This window comes from Montipora capricornis, chromosome 1, assembly GCF_036669925.1.
Source record: "Montipora capricornis isolate CH-2021 chromosome 1, ASM3666992v2, whole genome shotgun sequence".
In the NCBI taxonomy this organism is placed as follows: Eukaryota; Metazoa; Cnidaria; class Anthozoa; order Scleractinia; family Acroporidae; genus Montipora; species Montipora capricornis.
Window position 1 is genome coordinate 46,121,239 of NC_090883.1, and position 15,628 is coordinate 46,136,866.

The following is a 15,628-nucleotide window of genomic DNA, read 5'->3' on the forward strand; positions in this document are numbered from 1 at the left end:
TTTTTTATGTTTGCGGTTCAAAATCTGTTGTTTTCACGTCGCAAATGTTGTTGCTGATGGCAAAATATTTCATTCTCGATCGACACTTCTTGGAAACTTCTTTCCTTTGTTTGAGTTCCTTCCGTATGCAGGTACATTACATGTACATTGTCATTAATTCATCTTATTCGTGACCTCTGTTCTCCAAGAGGTGTTGCCCTACTCTTCTAGTGAACGATGAATAGCGTCTTATCGTTCTTGTTGATCCTTCCTTTTCACTTCTCTGTAATGCTATATGGCGCAAAACCAAAAAAAAAATTGGTTTTTGCTTTTCTAGACCTTGCACTCTTAAAACATTTGATGGTACAGTGATGCATTACATCCATGAAACCAAAAAAGTAACCAAGGAAAAGGAAACGTAACAACAGAAATCATTTGTCATTCGCCCCACACCGAGTGCATACAGAATTGGTGGACGTATCCGCAAACCTAACCGCAATATGACAGCTATGTAATGTTAGCGGTGCCAGAACAAGACTTGATGACAACTATAATGTGATGCATTTGTTGGTTCGTATGTGTGATGTTTTGAATGGATTTCAAAACAGGATGCAAATGATTAACAACGATTTAATAAAAAGTTGTAAGAAGACGTGTTACAGCATAGGTGGACGCCATGATCGTTCTGTTCGATATATCCCATAGTTCCTAGCGAACATCCGGTATCAATAACTTTCGGTTTATATGAACATTACATCTCTTTCCCCCTAGTGGGTAACTCTCTAGAGTAATATGGAAAGAAATAAAATAAACTTCAACTAATCAGTTTCCATGAAACTATGACTACTGACTGAAATCAAAGTCCAACAGAAACAAATGTTTTTGTACAGGCGACAGCATTGTTAACCTAACACACTATACTGTCATAGTTCAGAGCTCACAGTTGACTAAGAATCTAGGCCTACAAATCAAGAATCTGACGGGGAACTCGTTTCCTGGAAGATCTACCTAATGGTGGTTGACCAACCGGTGAGACGCACTAGCTTTGCTCTTTGCTCTCTGGGATAGGGCTAAATGAACTTGTAGGATTAGCTTACATGCCAGGGGAACTCACAGGCTTTGATGCAGACGGGTCAGAAGCATGAGCACGTGTGCGTGTAGCAGGCAGCTTTTGTTGGTGTTTGATGTCAGCCGGAGAGCTGAGACCACTGTCACGGGACAGATCATCATCATGGTTGATGACTGACTGGTCCAGACTTTTAAAGAAAGAGGAATTTCTGGTAACCGTGCGATTCTCGTTCTGAGCAGTAATCATGCTGCCTTTCTTATCCACTACAGTCAAAGGGGTAGGGTCGTAAGCAGTTGCACCTTTAGACGCAGGAAATGGTCTCTTCACTAGTACGGTTTCTCCAGGTGAGATAGTGCTTGGTTTCACATAGACCTTGCTGTCAGCATGAGCCTTGAACTTGGATTTCTGCGAGAAATCGCGCTTGCGGACGATCTCCGACACAGGGTCAACGAAGTTGGTCTGTGGTAGCTTGTTACGCACAGGACGTTTCAGTAACAATACTGCTGGGGCCACTCCAGTGGTTTGATGAGGAGAGGTGCGATAGTTTCTCAGAATCGCTTGCACTTCCTTTCTCCAGTTTTTTCCTTCCACTTTAGCGGCTTTAAGACACTTCTTCAGTGTTTTCACGAATCTCTCCACCTCACCGTTGGCCCTAGGCCATAATGGGGTTAAAACCGAGCGCATGAGCAAACTTGGCAAACTCTTCTCCGCTTAAAGGTGGACCATTGTCTGATCTAACAATCTTGGGAGTTCCGAATGTAGCAAATAGCTGATCTAACTTAGGTATGACAGCACTAGCGGACGTTGACGACACTGGTTCTACGAACGGGAACCTTGAATAATCATCAACCAGTAGAAGTAGGGTTTCACCCTCAACATGCGCAAAGCCAATGCTTACTTCATCAAAAGGGCTGTCAGGAAGAGTTAATACTTGAACAGGCCCTCTAGCGTACACTGGGGTTACAACTTGGCACAGTAAACATGCCTTGACCTTTGTTTCAACCATCTTGTCCATGCATGGGAACCACACCTTTTCTCGCAGGAGGGCCTTAGTTTTATCTATGCCCAAGTGACCTTCATGGGCGATGTCAACAATTCTTTCTTGTAGTGCAGCAGGAACTACTAAACGATCCTTGACTTGCTAATAGTGGGATAGCTCAGATAATGATACACCAGGTGGCGCCTTATGCCAGCAACCAGATTTCATTGCAGATATAACCGCTTGTAGCACTGGATCCGTTGCGGTTGCAGATTCTACCTCAGACAATGTTACAGCTTTTGGTACTGCATTTCTTGTGATAAAAGAGATGTTGTCTTCAGACTCGATTTCATAATTGTGAGATTCCAAGTTTCCTACTGGGTGTCTCGAAGCATAATCTGCTGGGTTTGAGGCACCAGGGCGATATTCTACTGTGAATCGGTACTGCTGTAGCTCCATGAGCCAACGTTCTATCCTGGCGGACGGTTTAGAGGTGGGGTTGTTAAGCAAGGAAACCAGAGGTTGATGGTCTGTGATTACTTTAAATTCCCCTCCATAGATAAAGCGCTTTACAGCCCAGTAAACTGACAGAGCTTCACGATCAATCTGTGGATATCTAGCTTGAGTTGGTGTCAGTGGAGAACTGGCATAAAGCAAAGGTGTCACTTCATTAGTCGAAACATCGTTCTGGGTCAGGACAGCACCTAAACCAATGGGACTACCATCGATAAAGATGGAAGTAGGTTTCTTTGGATCAAAGTATCCAAGGGTAGTCTTGGTAGATAGTGTCGCTTTTAGGCGTTTGAATGATGACTGTTCTTCCTCAGTCCACTGCCACTTCTCGCCATTACAGGTCAGCTGTCGAAGAGGCCTGGTGATCAGTGCAAAATTCTTGATGAACCTAAAGCGGAATGTAGCTGAGCTAAGGAGGCTTCGTACTTCAGATACATTGGTTGGCGGAACAACATTTTGAAGAGCTTCTACCTTTTTAGGGTCAGGTGACATGCCCTTTTCAGAGAACACATGGCCAAAGAAGAGCATAGTGGGAACTCGAAACTGACACTTAGGTAAGTTTATTGTCAGACCACTCTCCTGGAGTTGACGGAACACTTGTCTCAGATGTCGGTCATGAGTGTCTTGGTCTGCGCCCCCAACATAGATGTCATCACTGATGTTCTTGACGCAGGGTATGCCACGGATTGCATCACCCACCTTCTTTTGGAAGATTTCTGCTGCGCACGAGAGACCAAAATTGAGACGTTTGTATTGGAACAGTCCAACGTGTGTAGAAAACGTGCTCAGTGCTCTCGAGTCGGGATGCAATGGGATCTGGTGGTACCCTTGATTTAAGTCTTACTTAACACTTTACAACCGTTCAAGTCCGTCATCGATGGTGGGTATGATGTGTCGCTCCCTGATGATAGCTTTGTTTAATGAACGCATGTCCACACAAATTCTAATCTTATTCGCTTTATTCGGCTTGGGCACAACAACAATTGGCGACACCCAAGGGGTGGGGCCTTCATGCGTTCAATGATGTCACCAATTTCGAGCTGTTTGAGTTTTTCTCCACCTGTTTTCTTACATGGAGAGGGACTCGGCGATGTGGCTGAGCCACGGGTTTGACAGATTCATCTATATGTATGCGTGCTGGTTCACCTTTATACTTGTCCATTCCACTGGTTAGATTAGGAAATTCCTTGAGAAAATCTGGGGCATCAGGTGCCAGGCTAACAGGAGGTTCGACCATACTAACAGCTTTAATAAGATCTAATGCTTGTGAGGTTGTCCAGCTAAGTATGGAGCTTGATGAACCCTTTGCGACATAGAATGTTTTCACGGATGAACAGCTATCACTGGTGACAGTAGCTCGGAACTTTCCACACAGGGTTAGTGGCTTATCAGACATGTATGGATACACTTTGGCACTTGTTTCAACCAGTTGTGGCTTTGATTTAAGGCCATCAAAGTCTCTCTTGCTTAAGATATTCACGGTTGCTCCTGAATCTGCCATAATGCAGATTGGTGTGTTCATGATGGTGACCTGAAAGATAGGCTTGCCAGCTTCGTGTCCCTGTACACCAATGTTAAAAGTATACTCTTCACTGTTGTCACTATCAACACCGGCTAGAAATGACATTTCACTACTCGGAGACTCTTCAACATCTGCAGACCTGACATGGTATTTACCTCTTGACGTTTTCTTTGGGTGCAAAGATTTGGACCGGTTATTGGGTTTGCCACGACAAACTTTGGAGAAATGGTTCATTTTGCCACAGTTCAAACACTTTTTACCTTGAGCGGGGCAAGTTCCTTGATGTGGGTAATTTCCACCACATAAACCACACCTATTGTTACGCAATCCAGACTTTGGTAGACCACGAGAATTCTCTTTCTGCTGAACGTCGGTTGCTTTATTTCTACCATAGCCCAGTGCATTGGATTGCTGTTTCTCCATCTCACTGGTCTGTTCGTCGGCGGTTTCCATGGCGCGAGCTACTTTCAACAATTTCTCAAGATTGAGGCTCTGTTCGATTGCTTTACGTCTCAGGCGAAGCGATGAGGTTCCTTGAACAATCTGCCGCTTCATTTCCAGTTCGGGATCGGCGAATTGACACTTGCGTGCTAACAGAGGAAGATGTGTGTAAAACTCGATAATGTTTTTGCCAGACTTTTGAGTTTCCTAACGAAAGACATAGAGGTGATAATCCACACACTTTTGAGGCTCGAAATGGTCAGCAAGAGCCTTTACGGCAGTCTTGTATTCGTCACGGCCTTCCGGCGGTTCTGGAACGGTAAGGGTCTCAAACACATCACAGGTTTCTTCTCCCACGTAATACAACAACATGGCTTTCTTTTGAGATGCTCGGGTAATGTTCATTGCTGTAAACATGTTGTCCAAACGCTTGACATACTTCTCAAAGCGAACGGGTACTGTATCTCTTGGTTGAAGATCAAACTCAGGAAAGGTCGGTAGGTTAACTGCCATTGCAGAGGCTGCTGAAGGCTGCAAAGGCGAAGTGGTTGATGAAGAATCTGCAGGCATGGAAAACAAGGCTGATCGGTAGGATTTTCCGGTTGATTTAGCACTTTAAACGTAAAGATTTCCGTTTTCGATTACTTGCATCCCATCCTCGTCGCCATTTGTGATGTTTTGAATGAATTTGAAAACAGGATGCCAAGGATTAACAACGATTTAATAAACAGTTGCAAGAAGACGTGTTACAGCACAGGTGGACGCCATGATCGTTCTGTTCGATATATCCCATAGTTCCTAGCGAACATCCGGTATCAATAACTTCCGGTTTAAATGAACATTACAGTATGCAAACTGAATACTCACTTCACGATCCGTCAAGGTCGTAGTCCTTCTTTAGCTTTCTTTGCATGACGTTATGACTCTTGCATATCGTTAGGGAGCTGTAGCAACGACAACTGCGGCGGCAACGAGAACGTCGCAAATAAGCATTTTTAATGTGAAAAAATAAATTTGAATAAACAATAGCTTTGCACGCCCTGCACGTGCATTTTTCATTTTTGTCCATTTGTTTGCCGTCATCAGCAAAACAACAACGTAAAAGAACCAAATGTGAGGTTTTATGGACGACGTCAGCACTTGGAGATAAATTTTCATTTTTTCCCCTAAATCGCAGTTAATCAAGGGACTAGTTATGAAACTTTAAAACCTTCAAAAGCGAGAACAATTTTGTCACAATCGATGTTAAATTGACAGTGATAGTGCACAATTTTTTGTTCACGCTTCACACGGGCTCGCAAATTAGTTGCGCATAATTTTGATTGGTTATCTTCTTGAGCGAAGGTGTGTTTTGTGCACCGTCAAGGCCAAAAATACAGACAAAAACATGAAACAAAAAGATTTGTCGAGTTTCATAACCATCTCAATGCATTGACTATGCCTAAATTAAGCGTGATTCATATCGGTTTCATTCTTGAGGGACGGCCACACCATTAGGGAGCTTAAGCAACGACAACGGCGACGGCAACGAGAACGTCATCTCAAAATATAAATTTGCGTTGTTTTAATCGCTTCGTGACCCTTTCAACGTTTTTAATACGACAAGGGTGTGGTCATTCCTCAAAGATGAGACCAGTCGGAACGGCACTTCATTTTAGGCGAGAAAATGGTAATTTATCCTCAAGTGCTAACGTTGTTCATAAAACCATGAACTTGGCTATTTCACGTTGTTGTTTTGCTGACGACGGCAACGAAATGGACAAAAGTGAAAAACGCACATGCAGGGCATATTTACCCACTAAATATGCAAATTTGTGACGTTGTCGTTGCCGTCGGCGTCGTCGTTTCGTAAGCTCCCTAAAAACCTTTGAATAGTCACGAAGTGATTAGAATAACGCGAATTCATGTTTTGAGATGAGGTTCTCGTTGCCGTTCCCGTCGTCGTTGCTAAAGCTCCCTATTAACTGGCCGTAGACGGACGGAGTTACTCATTGATGTTTGTACAGGTGGTACAGTTGGTTAGCTGACCGTATCAGTTCGTTGTTATTGGCCATATGAGACCTGATAAAAAAACTATTGGATTATGTACTAATGAATCTTGAAAATAAACATTTATTTCTATGAGGTATTTCTAAAGCTATAGCTAATTTCAAGACATGCATTCGCGACACATTGGGGTTCATATTTGGTTATCCGTCGATTTTCTTGCCGTGCTGTCACTCGACCCCGTAAAGCCAAGAAGATCACTCCTTCATACGTTTCCCTCTCACTGTCATTACAGAGTTACTTAAATTAAACTTGACAGTTTGGTGTGTTTATCTTATTGCTCGGTTTATTTAGAGATGGTGAAGCATCTTCAGGCATGCGAAAGGAACAGCAAAGAATGTCTGAAAGATGAGCAAGGTTGGTTGTGACAATCTGAAGATTAAAATATCAGTAAGACTGGATTTCTATAGCAGCGCTTGTGTCGAAAGAAATGGATAAACTCTAGTATAACTGAGAGGTAAACTAGTTGTAGTCTTAGATTATTGCAAATGTGTTCGACACTCATTCAGGAAGTGAAATAGAAGGGAGCAGCGTCTGTTTCCTACCGGCGAAAGACACCACTACACAGCTTTTTGATATTCTGATGATTAGCTTCGGTCATCTTTGTTAATCATAGTTAAAATAAATCAACACAGCTTCAATTACTTTGGAGAAAACTGCTAAAAAGAGTAAAATGCCAGAAAATTGCACGATCGCCATGAAGAAACGGCAGATATAATAAGATTTCTTAGGCTACGTTTACACGATACCGCACAAATCTTCATAGGGTTTTCACCGGACATGTTCCCAGAGAACTGTGCAATAGTTTTGTTCTGCTTACATGGAACCTACTAACCAGTTGAATTTCAACCCTTCTGAGTAGTTTTGCCATCTGCTCGTGGGCAGAGCGCCACCAAATCTGCCTATATTAATCACCCACATACACAGACAATAGACATAAATATAAGCATAACCTAGATTTTCGCCTCACCAATACAACAGACACCGTAGGATAATGTTTTACATATATATGATATTACTGTAGAGGGGGTTAGGATCCTATAGAAAAGAGACCACTTATCTTTGAAATCTCTCTTGGCGGTGTTCCCGAAGGCCGGTTGGGTGAAGTTCTTCACTTTCGTTTGACCTCACCAACTACTTTTCAATTTCAGATCCTATTGATCTTGTAAACTACATTAGCCTTATTCGCAATCTTTACGAAGACCGTGAAGGATGGCTGGCGCCTTTCCCGTGGTGTGAAGAGTTTCGATTCAATCTCCATAACATTTTTACAAGACTCAAATTTGTCAGAAGAAAAAAAGAACGAGGAATAAAAACTGATGAGAGTGTTGACATGTTTCAAATATTTCAACCGCATAAAGAATGTTCACAACCGAAAAGGGTCTTGATTGAAGGGCAGCCAGGCATGGGAAAGACAACGTATTGTCACAAGATTGCTTTCAACTGGGCCAAGGAACGCAAAGGTGGCGAATCATTTCCTGATGTCTTACTTGTGCTTCTATTAAAATGCAGAGACATCAACTGTAGCCTATGGGAGGCTATTGATGATCAGCTGTTACCGAGAGAAGTGAACGAAGAAGAGAAAGAGAGATTTTTCACGTTCATTCGGGACAACCATTCAAAGGTTTTACTGGTGCTTGACGGATTAGATGAGTTACCTAGAAGCGAATTGTCGATTTATAAAGAAATCATTCAAGGAAGAGTTCTTCCAGAGTCTTACTTAGTGGTTACTGCACGACACGAAGTTGGAATGACAGTACGAGAATGCTGCCACACCCTGTTAGAGGTGGAGGGGTTTACCAAAACCGATGCCAAAAATTTCATTGAGAGATATTTCAGAGAAGGGGAGGAAGATTTGGCACAAAAGCTCTTGGACAAGCTGGACTCTGACATAACCCTACAAGACCTTACAGCAAATCCGTTAAACGCTGCTCTTCTCTGCCTCCTCTGTGAAGACTTTGGAGGAAAATTACCTGAAAGTAGAACTCTGGTTTACCTTGAAATAGTTGAATGCGTGCTGAGAAGGTACAGGCTAAAGATGAAATTACTAAAAACAGACCAAGACCTCGTAACATTATACCACATTGAATTAAAGCAACTTGGCCGTATCGCCATGGAGGGTTTGGAGAACGATGGCATGTATTTTGACCAGAGCGCATTTCAGGGTTTCTCAAGCGATTTACAATCTGGCCTCGGATTTTTGTCAGTGGAGGCGGGACGAAGTAAGCGAAGACCGCGTCGAAGCTATAGCTTCCTGCACAAGAGCTTTCAGGAATTCTTCGCAGCACATTATCTCTGTTGTCAGGTTCTTGATGAGGAAATCTCTGTTGATAGCTTAGTTGCTGACCTCAGATATTTTAATGAGTTCCAGCAGGTGCTGATGTTTACGATTGGTATGTTGGCTCAAAAGTGCGAAGCAGCAGTCAAGGCACTTATCGCTGATATAGCTACTCAAGTCAACCTAGATAATAGTTATCTGGAGGTTGCATTGGCTTGTATCAATGAATGCAAGAGAGGGGAGAATACGTTTGACAAAGAAATGGCACAGTTTTTTGGCTCACATCTTCAACTTCAACTTGCTTATTGCGATGGGTAAGGTTACAGTAAAAGTAACGATGTTAAGTCAGCAGTTTTAGTTTAAGATTGATTTTCAATCCACATTAACGCTTTCCCAATAATTCACCTTGAACATATGATTCTATTGTACTGGCGTAGCTGACCCACGAAATTGCATTGGAGATCTTATTCTATGAACTGTAAGAGGACATAATGTAAGCATAATGTAGTAATGTAAAAACAAATAATAATAGCGTTGATTTGATTCGGCAATGACAGCATGAGCAATATGCTTTTTCTTCAGATAATAGTTATAATAATAATAATAATAATAATAATAATAATAATAATAATAATAATAATAATAATAATCATTTATTATGTGTACATTATGTTCTCTTACAGTTCATTTTGTTCTTTTGCTTTTGTACTTTATATACTACTACACTAAGGCCTACATGCAAACTGTATTACTCATATGCTTTATCTTAAAAACTCCGAGACACTCGAAAGTTACGTTATTTGGTAACTTACTCAACTGGAGTTGTTTAAGGCGTTGTATCATTGAGCGCAAAAGAAAGGCTTACACTTCCCATCGTGGGTTTTTAGTGTATTGTTCTTTTTGGCTACAGATCGCTCCAATGTGTTTTAATTGAGTAATTGGATTAGACAATGTCGGCAAATAATTCTTAAGGCGATTGTGGTAAATCATTTGTTTTCCAACATTGATAATGTTATTTTTGTTCTCGTTGAGATATTTCAAAAATGATGTCACAGTCGCTGAAAGTATCGCAATCAAGTTCTAAGCCAAAGAACAACAGACTTCCAGAAGGCTGCTAAAAGTGCAATGACAAAAGAGATGCTCGAGAGATTCGTCAGAATTTTTGCAGAAAGAGTAGACGGTGAGTCAACTACTTTCATTTTGTGTAACAATTTGTTGGTGTAAATTATCCGATTAAGCAGTTTGTATTGGAGAATCCTGTTCTGCTGTCGAGTGAGACTACATGAGGAATTAGATTTTTCCAGTCAAGAATATAATCGCGGAACAAAGTGGTGTGTTTGTGGCGTGCTGAAAGGAGAGACCTGAATGATCATCACAAGCTAGTTTTCCTTGGGGCATCTACTTTTTCTTATTTAAGTAAATTACCTATCTGATAACATTTCTTCAATAATCCGCCTCTTTGCTGACGATTGCATCATCTATCTTGGACTCATTTTCTCTTAAATCACCTGAACAGCTTCAATCAGATTTAGATTCTCTTTTTTCATGGGCAGATAAGTGGCAAATGCGTTTTAATTGCAGCAAGTGTTATTCTATGCACATTACTCGTGCTAAATTCCCAGTCATCACAGCTTATTTCCTAAATGGCTTAGCTCTTCAAAGGACCGATCGATGCACATCCTTATATTGGAGTCGCCATTTCATCGGACCTCCGCCTAAAGAATCATTGTGACTGTGTCGTTAAAAAGAGTTGAAAACCTCTCAACTTCATTTCTCGTAATTTTTATTATTGTACTTGTGCAATTTAAAAATTAAGCGACACTTACCTGAAGTTTGATTGTAATTCTACTGAGTTACAGGATGCTGAGAGATTACATGAGATAGCAAGCACATGCGCCAATCAGGTTTTAAAGACTGAATGTAGGTGTTACCCAACAGCTCATGTAATCTCTCAGCATCCTGTAACTCAATATAATTACAATCAAACTTCATCTTACAGGTAAGTCTCGTTTAACCTTCAAATTCTACTTTAGCTTGTTAGCATGCCGAGAGATTCCACGAGACTTCAAAGCAACACGGACATGAAGAAACAACACCATTCCACTTGATTATTTATGCCGCTTTATGTGAAGGATGCATCCCACAGACATGATAAGACTGCGGATTGTGCATAACGTGAATTCTTAGCTATAGGTTTGTTGTAAAAACGGGCAAAACAGCATTCAGATGACCACCCTGCAGTGTAGAGAATGTCATCTATATTTACAGAAGCCCAGCTTGCTGCTGAAACAGACCCAGCCCCCGTACTGTGTGCTGAATATTTTGTTACATCAATGCCAGCTAAAGCCATGGTGCGGCCCACCCACCTAGTAACAGTATCCCCGCTTACTGGTTTCTACGGTTTAGCATAGCTTAGTAGCAACTGTGACTGGCCGCTTACTCTCAATGCTTTGGTTCTCACAAGGTATTCTTTAAGAGTAGTTACAACACAAATAGAGGATTGTTGAAATGACTCCAAAACAATTCGAGGGTGAGTTACCCCCGGTTTGGTTTAATTTGGTTGAGGGATGACAAATGTGTATTTGTCATCAGTTGCAACCATATGGTATATGTCTAACAGATGAATAGTCTGGCCTTGTTGGCCTGATACTAATAACAGCAACATAACAAGTTTCAACGGTCCGGAAGTGTTTTGAGTGTCAGTGAATCAACAGGATGAAGAGTAGCCAGGTAAGCTAATACCACCCGGACATCGCAATCCTCAGTGTACTTGGGCGTGGGTGGCCGTGACTGTGTCCAACTAAAGACATATGAAGACAATACACTTCTAGCACAGTTAATAGCACTGTAAGTAAGACTTTGGCCAAAACGTTCAGATCCAAAACCGTTCCTACAGGTGGTTGAAGATGATTAACTTTCCTTTGGAGACAAAATGCCGACCATTATTTGATATACCCGGAATACTGTTTCTTTGTACTTCCTCGCAAGGACGCCATGAGAATCCGACAGCTGACCTTGACACTCCTCTTGTTTCATAGTATGGCCTGACAAAAGACATTCCATCAGTCTCATTTGGTTTCGTGGTGGATGTGGAGGCCCAGATTTTGGTAGGGTGATGTGATCCTTGTACTGTGGGAGCCACCAAACCTGCATCGGCCACATAGGAGCAATCAACAGTACTAAAGTCTTGTCGTTCTCCAAGCAGAGAAAAAGGAGAGAAAATATAAACAAACTTCCCACTCCAGGAGAAAGAGAAAGCATCTATGTGGCAGGCCCCAGGGTCAGGCTTCCAAGAAACATATTTTGGAAGCTGGTGGTTTAGTCTGCATTCAAATAAGTCAATGTCAGAGGTGCCCAGTATGTCAATAATCTGAATGAAGCTGCCACTCGGTCTTTTCATTAAACTCTTTGGAGCTTTTGTCTGCATTAATATTGAGGGCACCAGGCAAATGGCATGCAAACAACCAGATATCATTTTCCATGTAGCACACCCAAATACTTTTAGAAAGTTTGTTGCAAAGAGGAGATCTAGTGCCCCCCATTGCATTAAAATAGCAGACAGTTGTAGAGTTGTGTCTTTTTATGGACACATGCTTCCCTTTCAAAAGGAACCAAGCCAAAATAAACTGTTAGTAGTTCAAGTGTATTAAGTGCTTTTGTCTTTCAAGTGGAGACCATATGCCTTGGGCGCTCTGTCCATTGCACACTCCCCCGAGCCTAATTTTGAAGCATCTGTTGTCATTTCTATGCCGGGGTTGTCCATGGTGATGTTTTTGCATGCCTTGGGTAGGCTAGTCACCCACCAAGAAAGATAATTGATAGATTCAGGGGAAAGTGTCATAGTAGCTGCATAGTTGTCATTATTTTGTTGCAAGGCTAAAGTTTTGTCAATTTCAAGACTCGTGTAGAACAGGGGTCCATACTGGACAGCAGGCAAGCTAGAGACCAGGTGTCCAATGAGGAATTAAACTTTAAGGTGATTCCTCAGTATTGCACCGTGCATCCTGTACTGCGCATACGGTATGTCAATATTTACAAATTGGTCAAATTTGTAACACTGTAAATATGGCGTAAGTCGATCATGCACACTGAAACAGTTCTCAAAACACGTAAGAGAAGATGTGAATGACCATAATTCTTTGCGAATAAGGGCGCGCATTGCGAGAACATGGCGCGTTTTGTTGTTTCGGTCTACGATAATCGAGATAGACAAGTAGGATGGTGGTTCACTCTTAAACGAGCACGGTGACCTATATTTTTTATTTCATAATTTTGGGGTACAATTTATGCCCTTTAAAACAAAAAAAAATTATCGCAAGGAAAAAAAGATATAGCTAAACACGTACACAAAGCCCCTACCCAAGGATGTAAATTATGATCTTGAAAACAACGACTGGAGAGACGTTTTGAGTCGACGTCCTTCTAAGTTGAGTGTTTTTTTCATAAAGTTTATAAGACAGTGTTCCTTATGCTCTAGACTTTCTACCTACCAGGTGTTTTTTCAAATGGCACTTTGGAACCCCTCTCGTTTAGCTACCGCAAAATTTACCCGATGAAATAACGCACGTGATTACTATCAGTACAGGCATCAATGGGGTAAGATTGACCCATTATATCTCTTAAGCAAGCATGGTGACGTATCTTTTAAATTGTATTTTCTCAAAACAGGGATTAGTAGGGAACATTCAGAGAAAGTTTCAAGTTTTTCTGAGGAATCACCTTAACAGCTGCTGGCATGCTAGAATTATTTTCTCTGTTTTTTCAGCTGTAAGAAATATTTTCATGTCAAAAGAATCTAGAATAAAGCCAAGAAATACCAATTTTTGACATGGTTGAAGCAGTGACTTTTTCACGATTGATCGAAAATGGAAGAGACTCGAATAGTTTAAGGGTAGCAAGAATATTATTTTCGCAGCCTGTCACTGAGTCTACTTGTAAATGAGTCATCAATGTCCCCAACATTCAAGTACCCTTGGCTACGTAATGTGCTATATTATACTGGTTTCAATAGTTTTGTAAAAATCGTTGTGCAGACGCTACACCATTAGGCAGACAATGTATACTGAAACATCCTATTTCCCCAGAAAAACCGTACATATTTTGTGTTCAACAGCCACAGGAACAGTATAATATGCGTGTGTTAAGTCCATCTACAGAAAACATATAAAAGTTAGCCTTCATTAACTGAATAGCACATGCTAAGCTATCCATTTTAAAATGTTGCTTCTCTATGGATGCATTCAGTCTTTTTAGATTCAAGATCAATGTGTACGAACCATTTTTCTTTTTCGTGAGTAAAAGGGGTAGAAAATGTACTGACCATAACGAGAGACAGTCTTGTCAAGAACCCCTTTTTGAAGAAGTTGTTGTATTTCACCATCAATAAAGAGCTAAATCCTTTGTTCATCTGTACAGCAAGGTGAAAAAAAGCCTCTCTGAGGAGGGCAGCCACCTCTGTGTTTGAAATATGGCCTGAGGGAGCAGACTGCTGTGAGCCACTAGGTCTCTCTTTTGGCGCGCTTTTTCTCCTCGAATAACGGCTAGAGTTTGCCCCAGTTTTTGTGACCTCTGAGTCAATACGCAGTGCTTTCGCTGTTTTGCAACTGGGCACGACGTTTGAGTGATTTTTAGCTGAGTGGGATCTTTTGTCCCAGAAACGGGCTCTGTTGACTCTTTGATGGCGAGCCAACGTGCTTCCCTACACGTGTTTTGCTCGATCAACGGCGAGAAGCTCTTGGTTCCAGTCGGTCAAAACTGCGTCCGAAACGACGGACCTCACCTCGAGCAAACTCTGAAGTTTCCTTTGCCAATGGCGATGGTTCCACCATCCTAAATTGCTAAAAAACACTTATATGTGATGGAGAAAAATCTCTAAACAACAACCTGATCGGCGACGAACGTTGCACTGATTGGCGCATGGGCTTGCTATCTTATAGAATCTCTCAACATGGTAACGAGGTAGAACTAAAGTCATACTATATCTTTCTCTCGTACGCCCGTCTCTTGAATTTGCTTGTTGTGCTGCCGGGGATCCCTATACTCAGCGCAATATTTCAAACCTTGAGTAAGGACATGCAGCAGAAGGCTGCCCGCTTTCTTTTTCGAGACTACTTATGTAACTTGAGTGTCTCTTACATGCTAAATGTCTTAGATTGTCCACTACTTTCCGTGGATCGGGAGTGTCAAAGACTGAAGTTCATGTGTAAATCCTCCCATAACCTTAATGGAGTGGATTTCTCTAAGTATGCGACTCTCTTTCAATCTCAAAGAAGACGATCTCATGATATGGTATTTAACCACCTCTCTCCCCGTACTGAACATTCAGATTTTCTTTCTTGCCACGTACTGTCCCTGATTGGAACGGCCTCCCTGAAGAGGTTGTTCCTTACCCATACCTTACTGGAAGGATACTCTTAAATATGAATTAGAAGAAAAGAAGATGTCGTACATATTACACAGAAATTTTTTAACTATCTAACCAGTAAAACTATGGTCAGTTAATAAAAAGAAAAGGATACACATACACATAAATACAAATAAGAAAAAAAACAAAGATTCCTAGTGCATATTACGGTGGCCCACAAGTGCAAAACACAACTCAATATTGAGCTGGATACACAACAATCTTTCGTAATGCACAACAGTTTTTCACGGTACACAACAATCTTTCGTGATGCAAAACATTTTTTCACGGTACACAACAATCTTTCGTGATGCAAAACAATTTTTTACGGGGCACAACAATCTTTCATGATGCACAACAATTTTTCATGGTACGCAACAATCTTCCGTGATGCAAAA

At 41.4% G+C, this 15,628-nt stretch overlaps 1 protein-coding gene across 1 annotated transcript; it reads left to right on the top strand.

Moving 5' to 3' along the window:
- Nucleotides 1-316: 316 nt before the first annotated feature.
- On the top strand, nt 317-9,999 carry LOC138046236 (NLR family CARD domain-containing protein 4-like). The gene is made up of 4 exons (XM_068892914.1): nt 317-549; nt 6,844-6,906; nt 7,701-9,141; nt 9,860-9,999. The coding sequence occupies exons 2-4, from the start codon at nt 6,846-6,848 to the stop codon at nt 9,909-9,911; spliced, it is 1,554 nt and encodes a 517-aa protein (XP_068749015.1). The 5' UTR covers nt 317-549; nt 6,844-6,845; the 3' UTR covers nt 9,912-9,999.
- Nucleotides 10,000-15,628: the final 5,629 nt, after the last annotated feature.

Coding starts and splice junctions, on each gene's coding strand:
- LOC138046236 (XM_068892914.1), top strand. CDS start 6,846: ATGGTGAAGCATCTTCAGGCATGCGAAAGGAACAGCAAAGAATGTCTG. Junction 6,907..7,700: donor ATGTCTGAAAGATGAGCAAG/GTTGGTTGTGAC, acceptor TTTCAATTTCAG/ATCCTATTGATCTTGTAAAC. Junction 9,142..9,859: donor CAACTTGCTTATTGCGATGG/GTAAGGTTACAG, acceptor GTTCTCGTTGAG/ATATTTCAAAAATGATGTCA.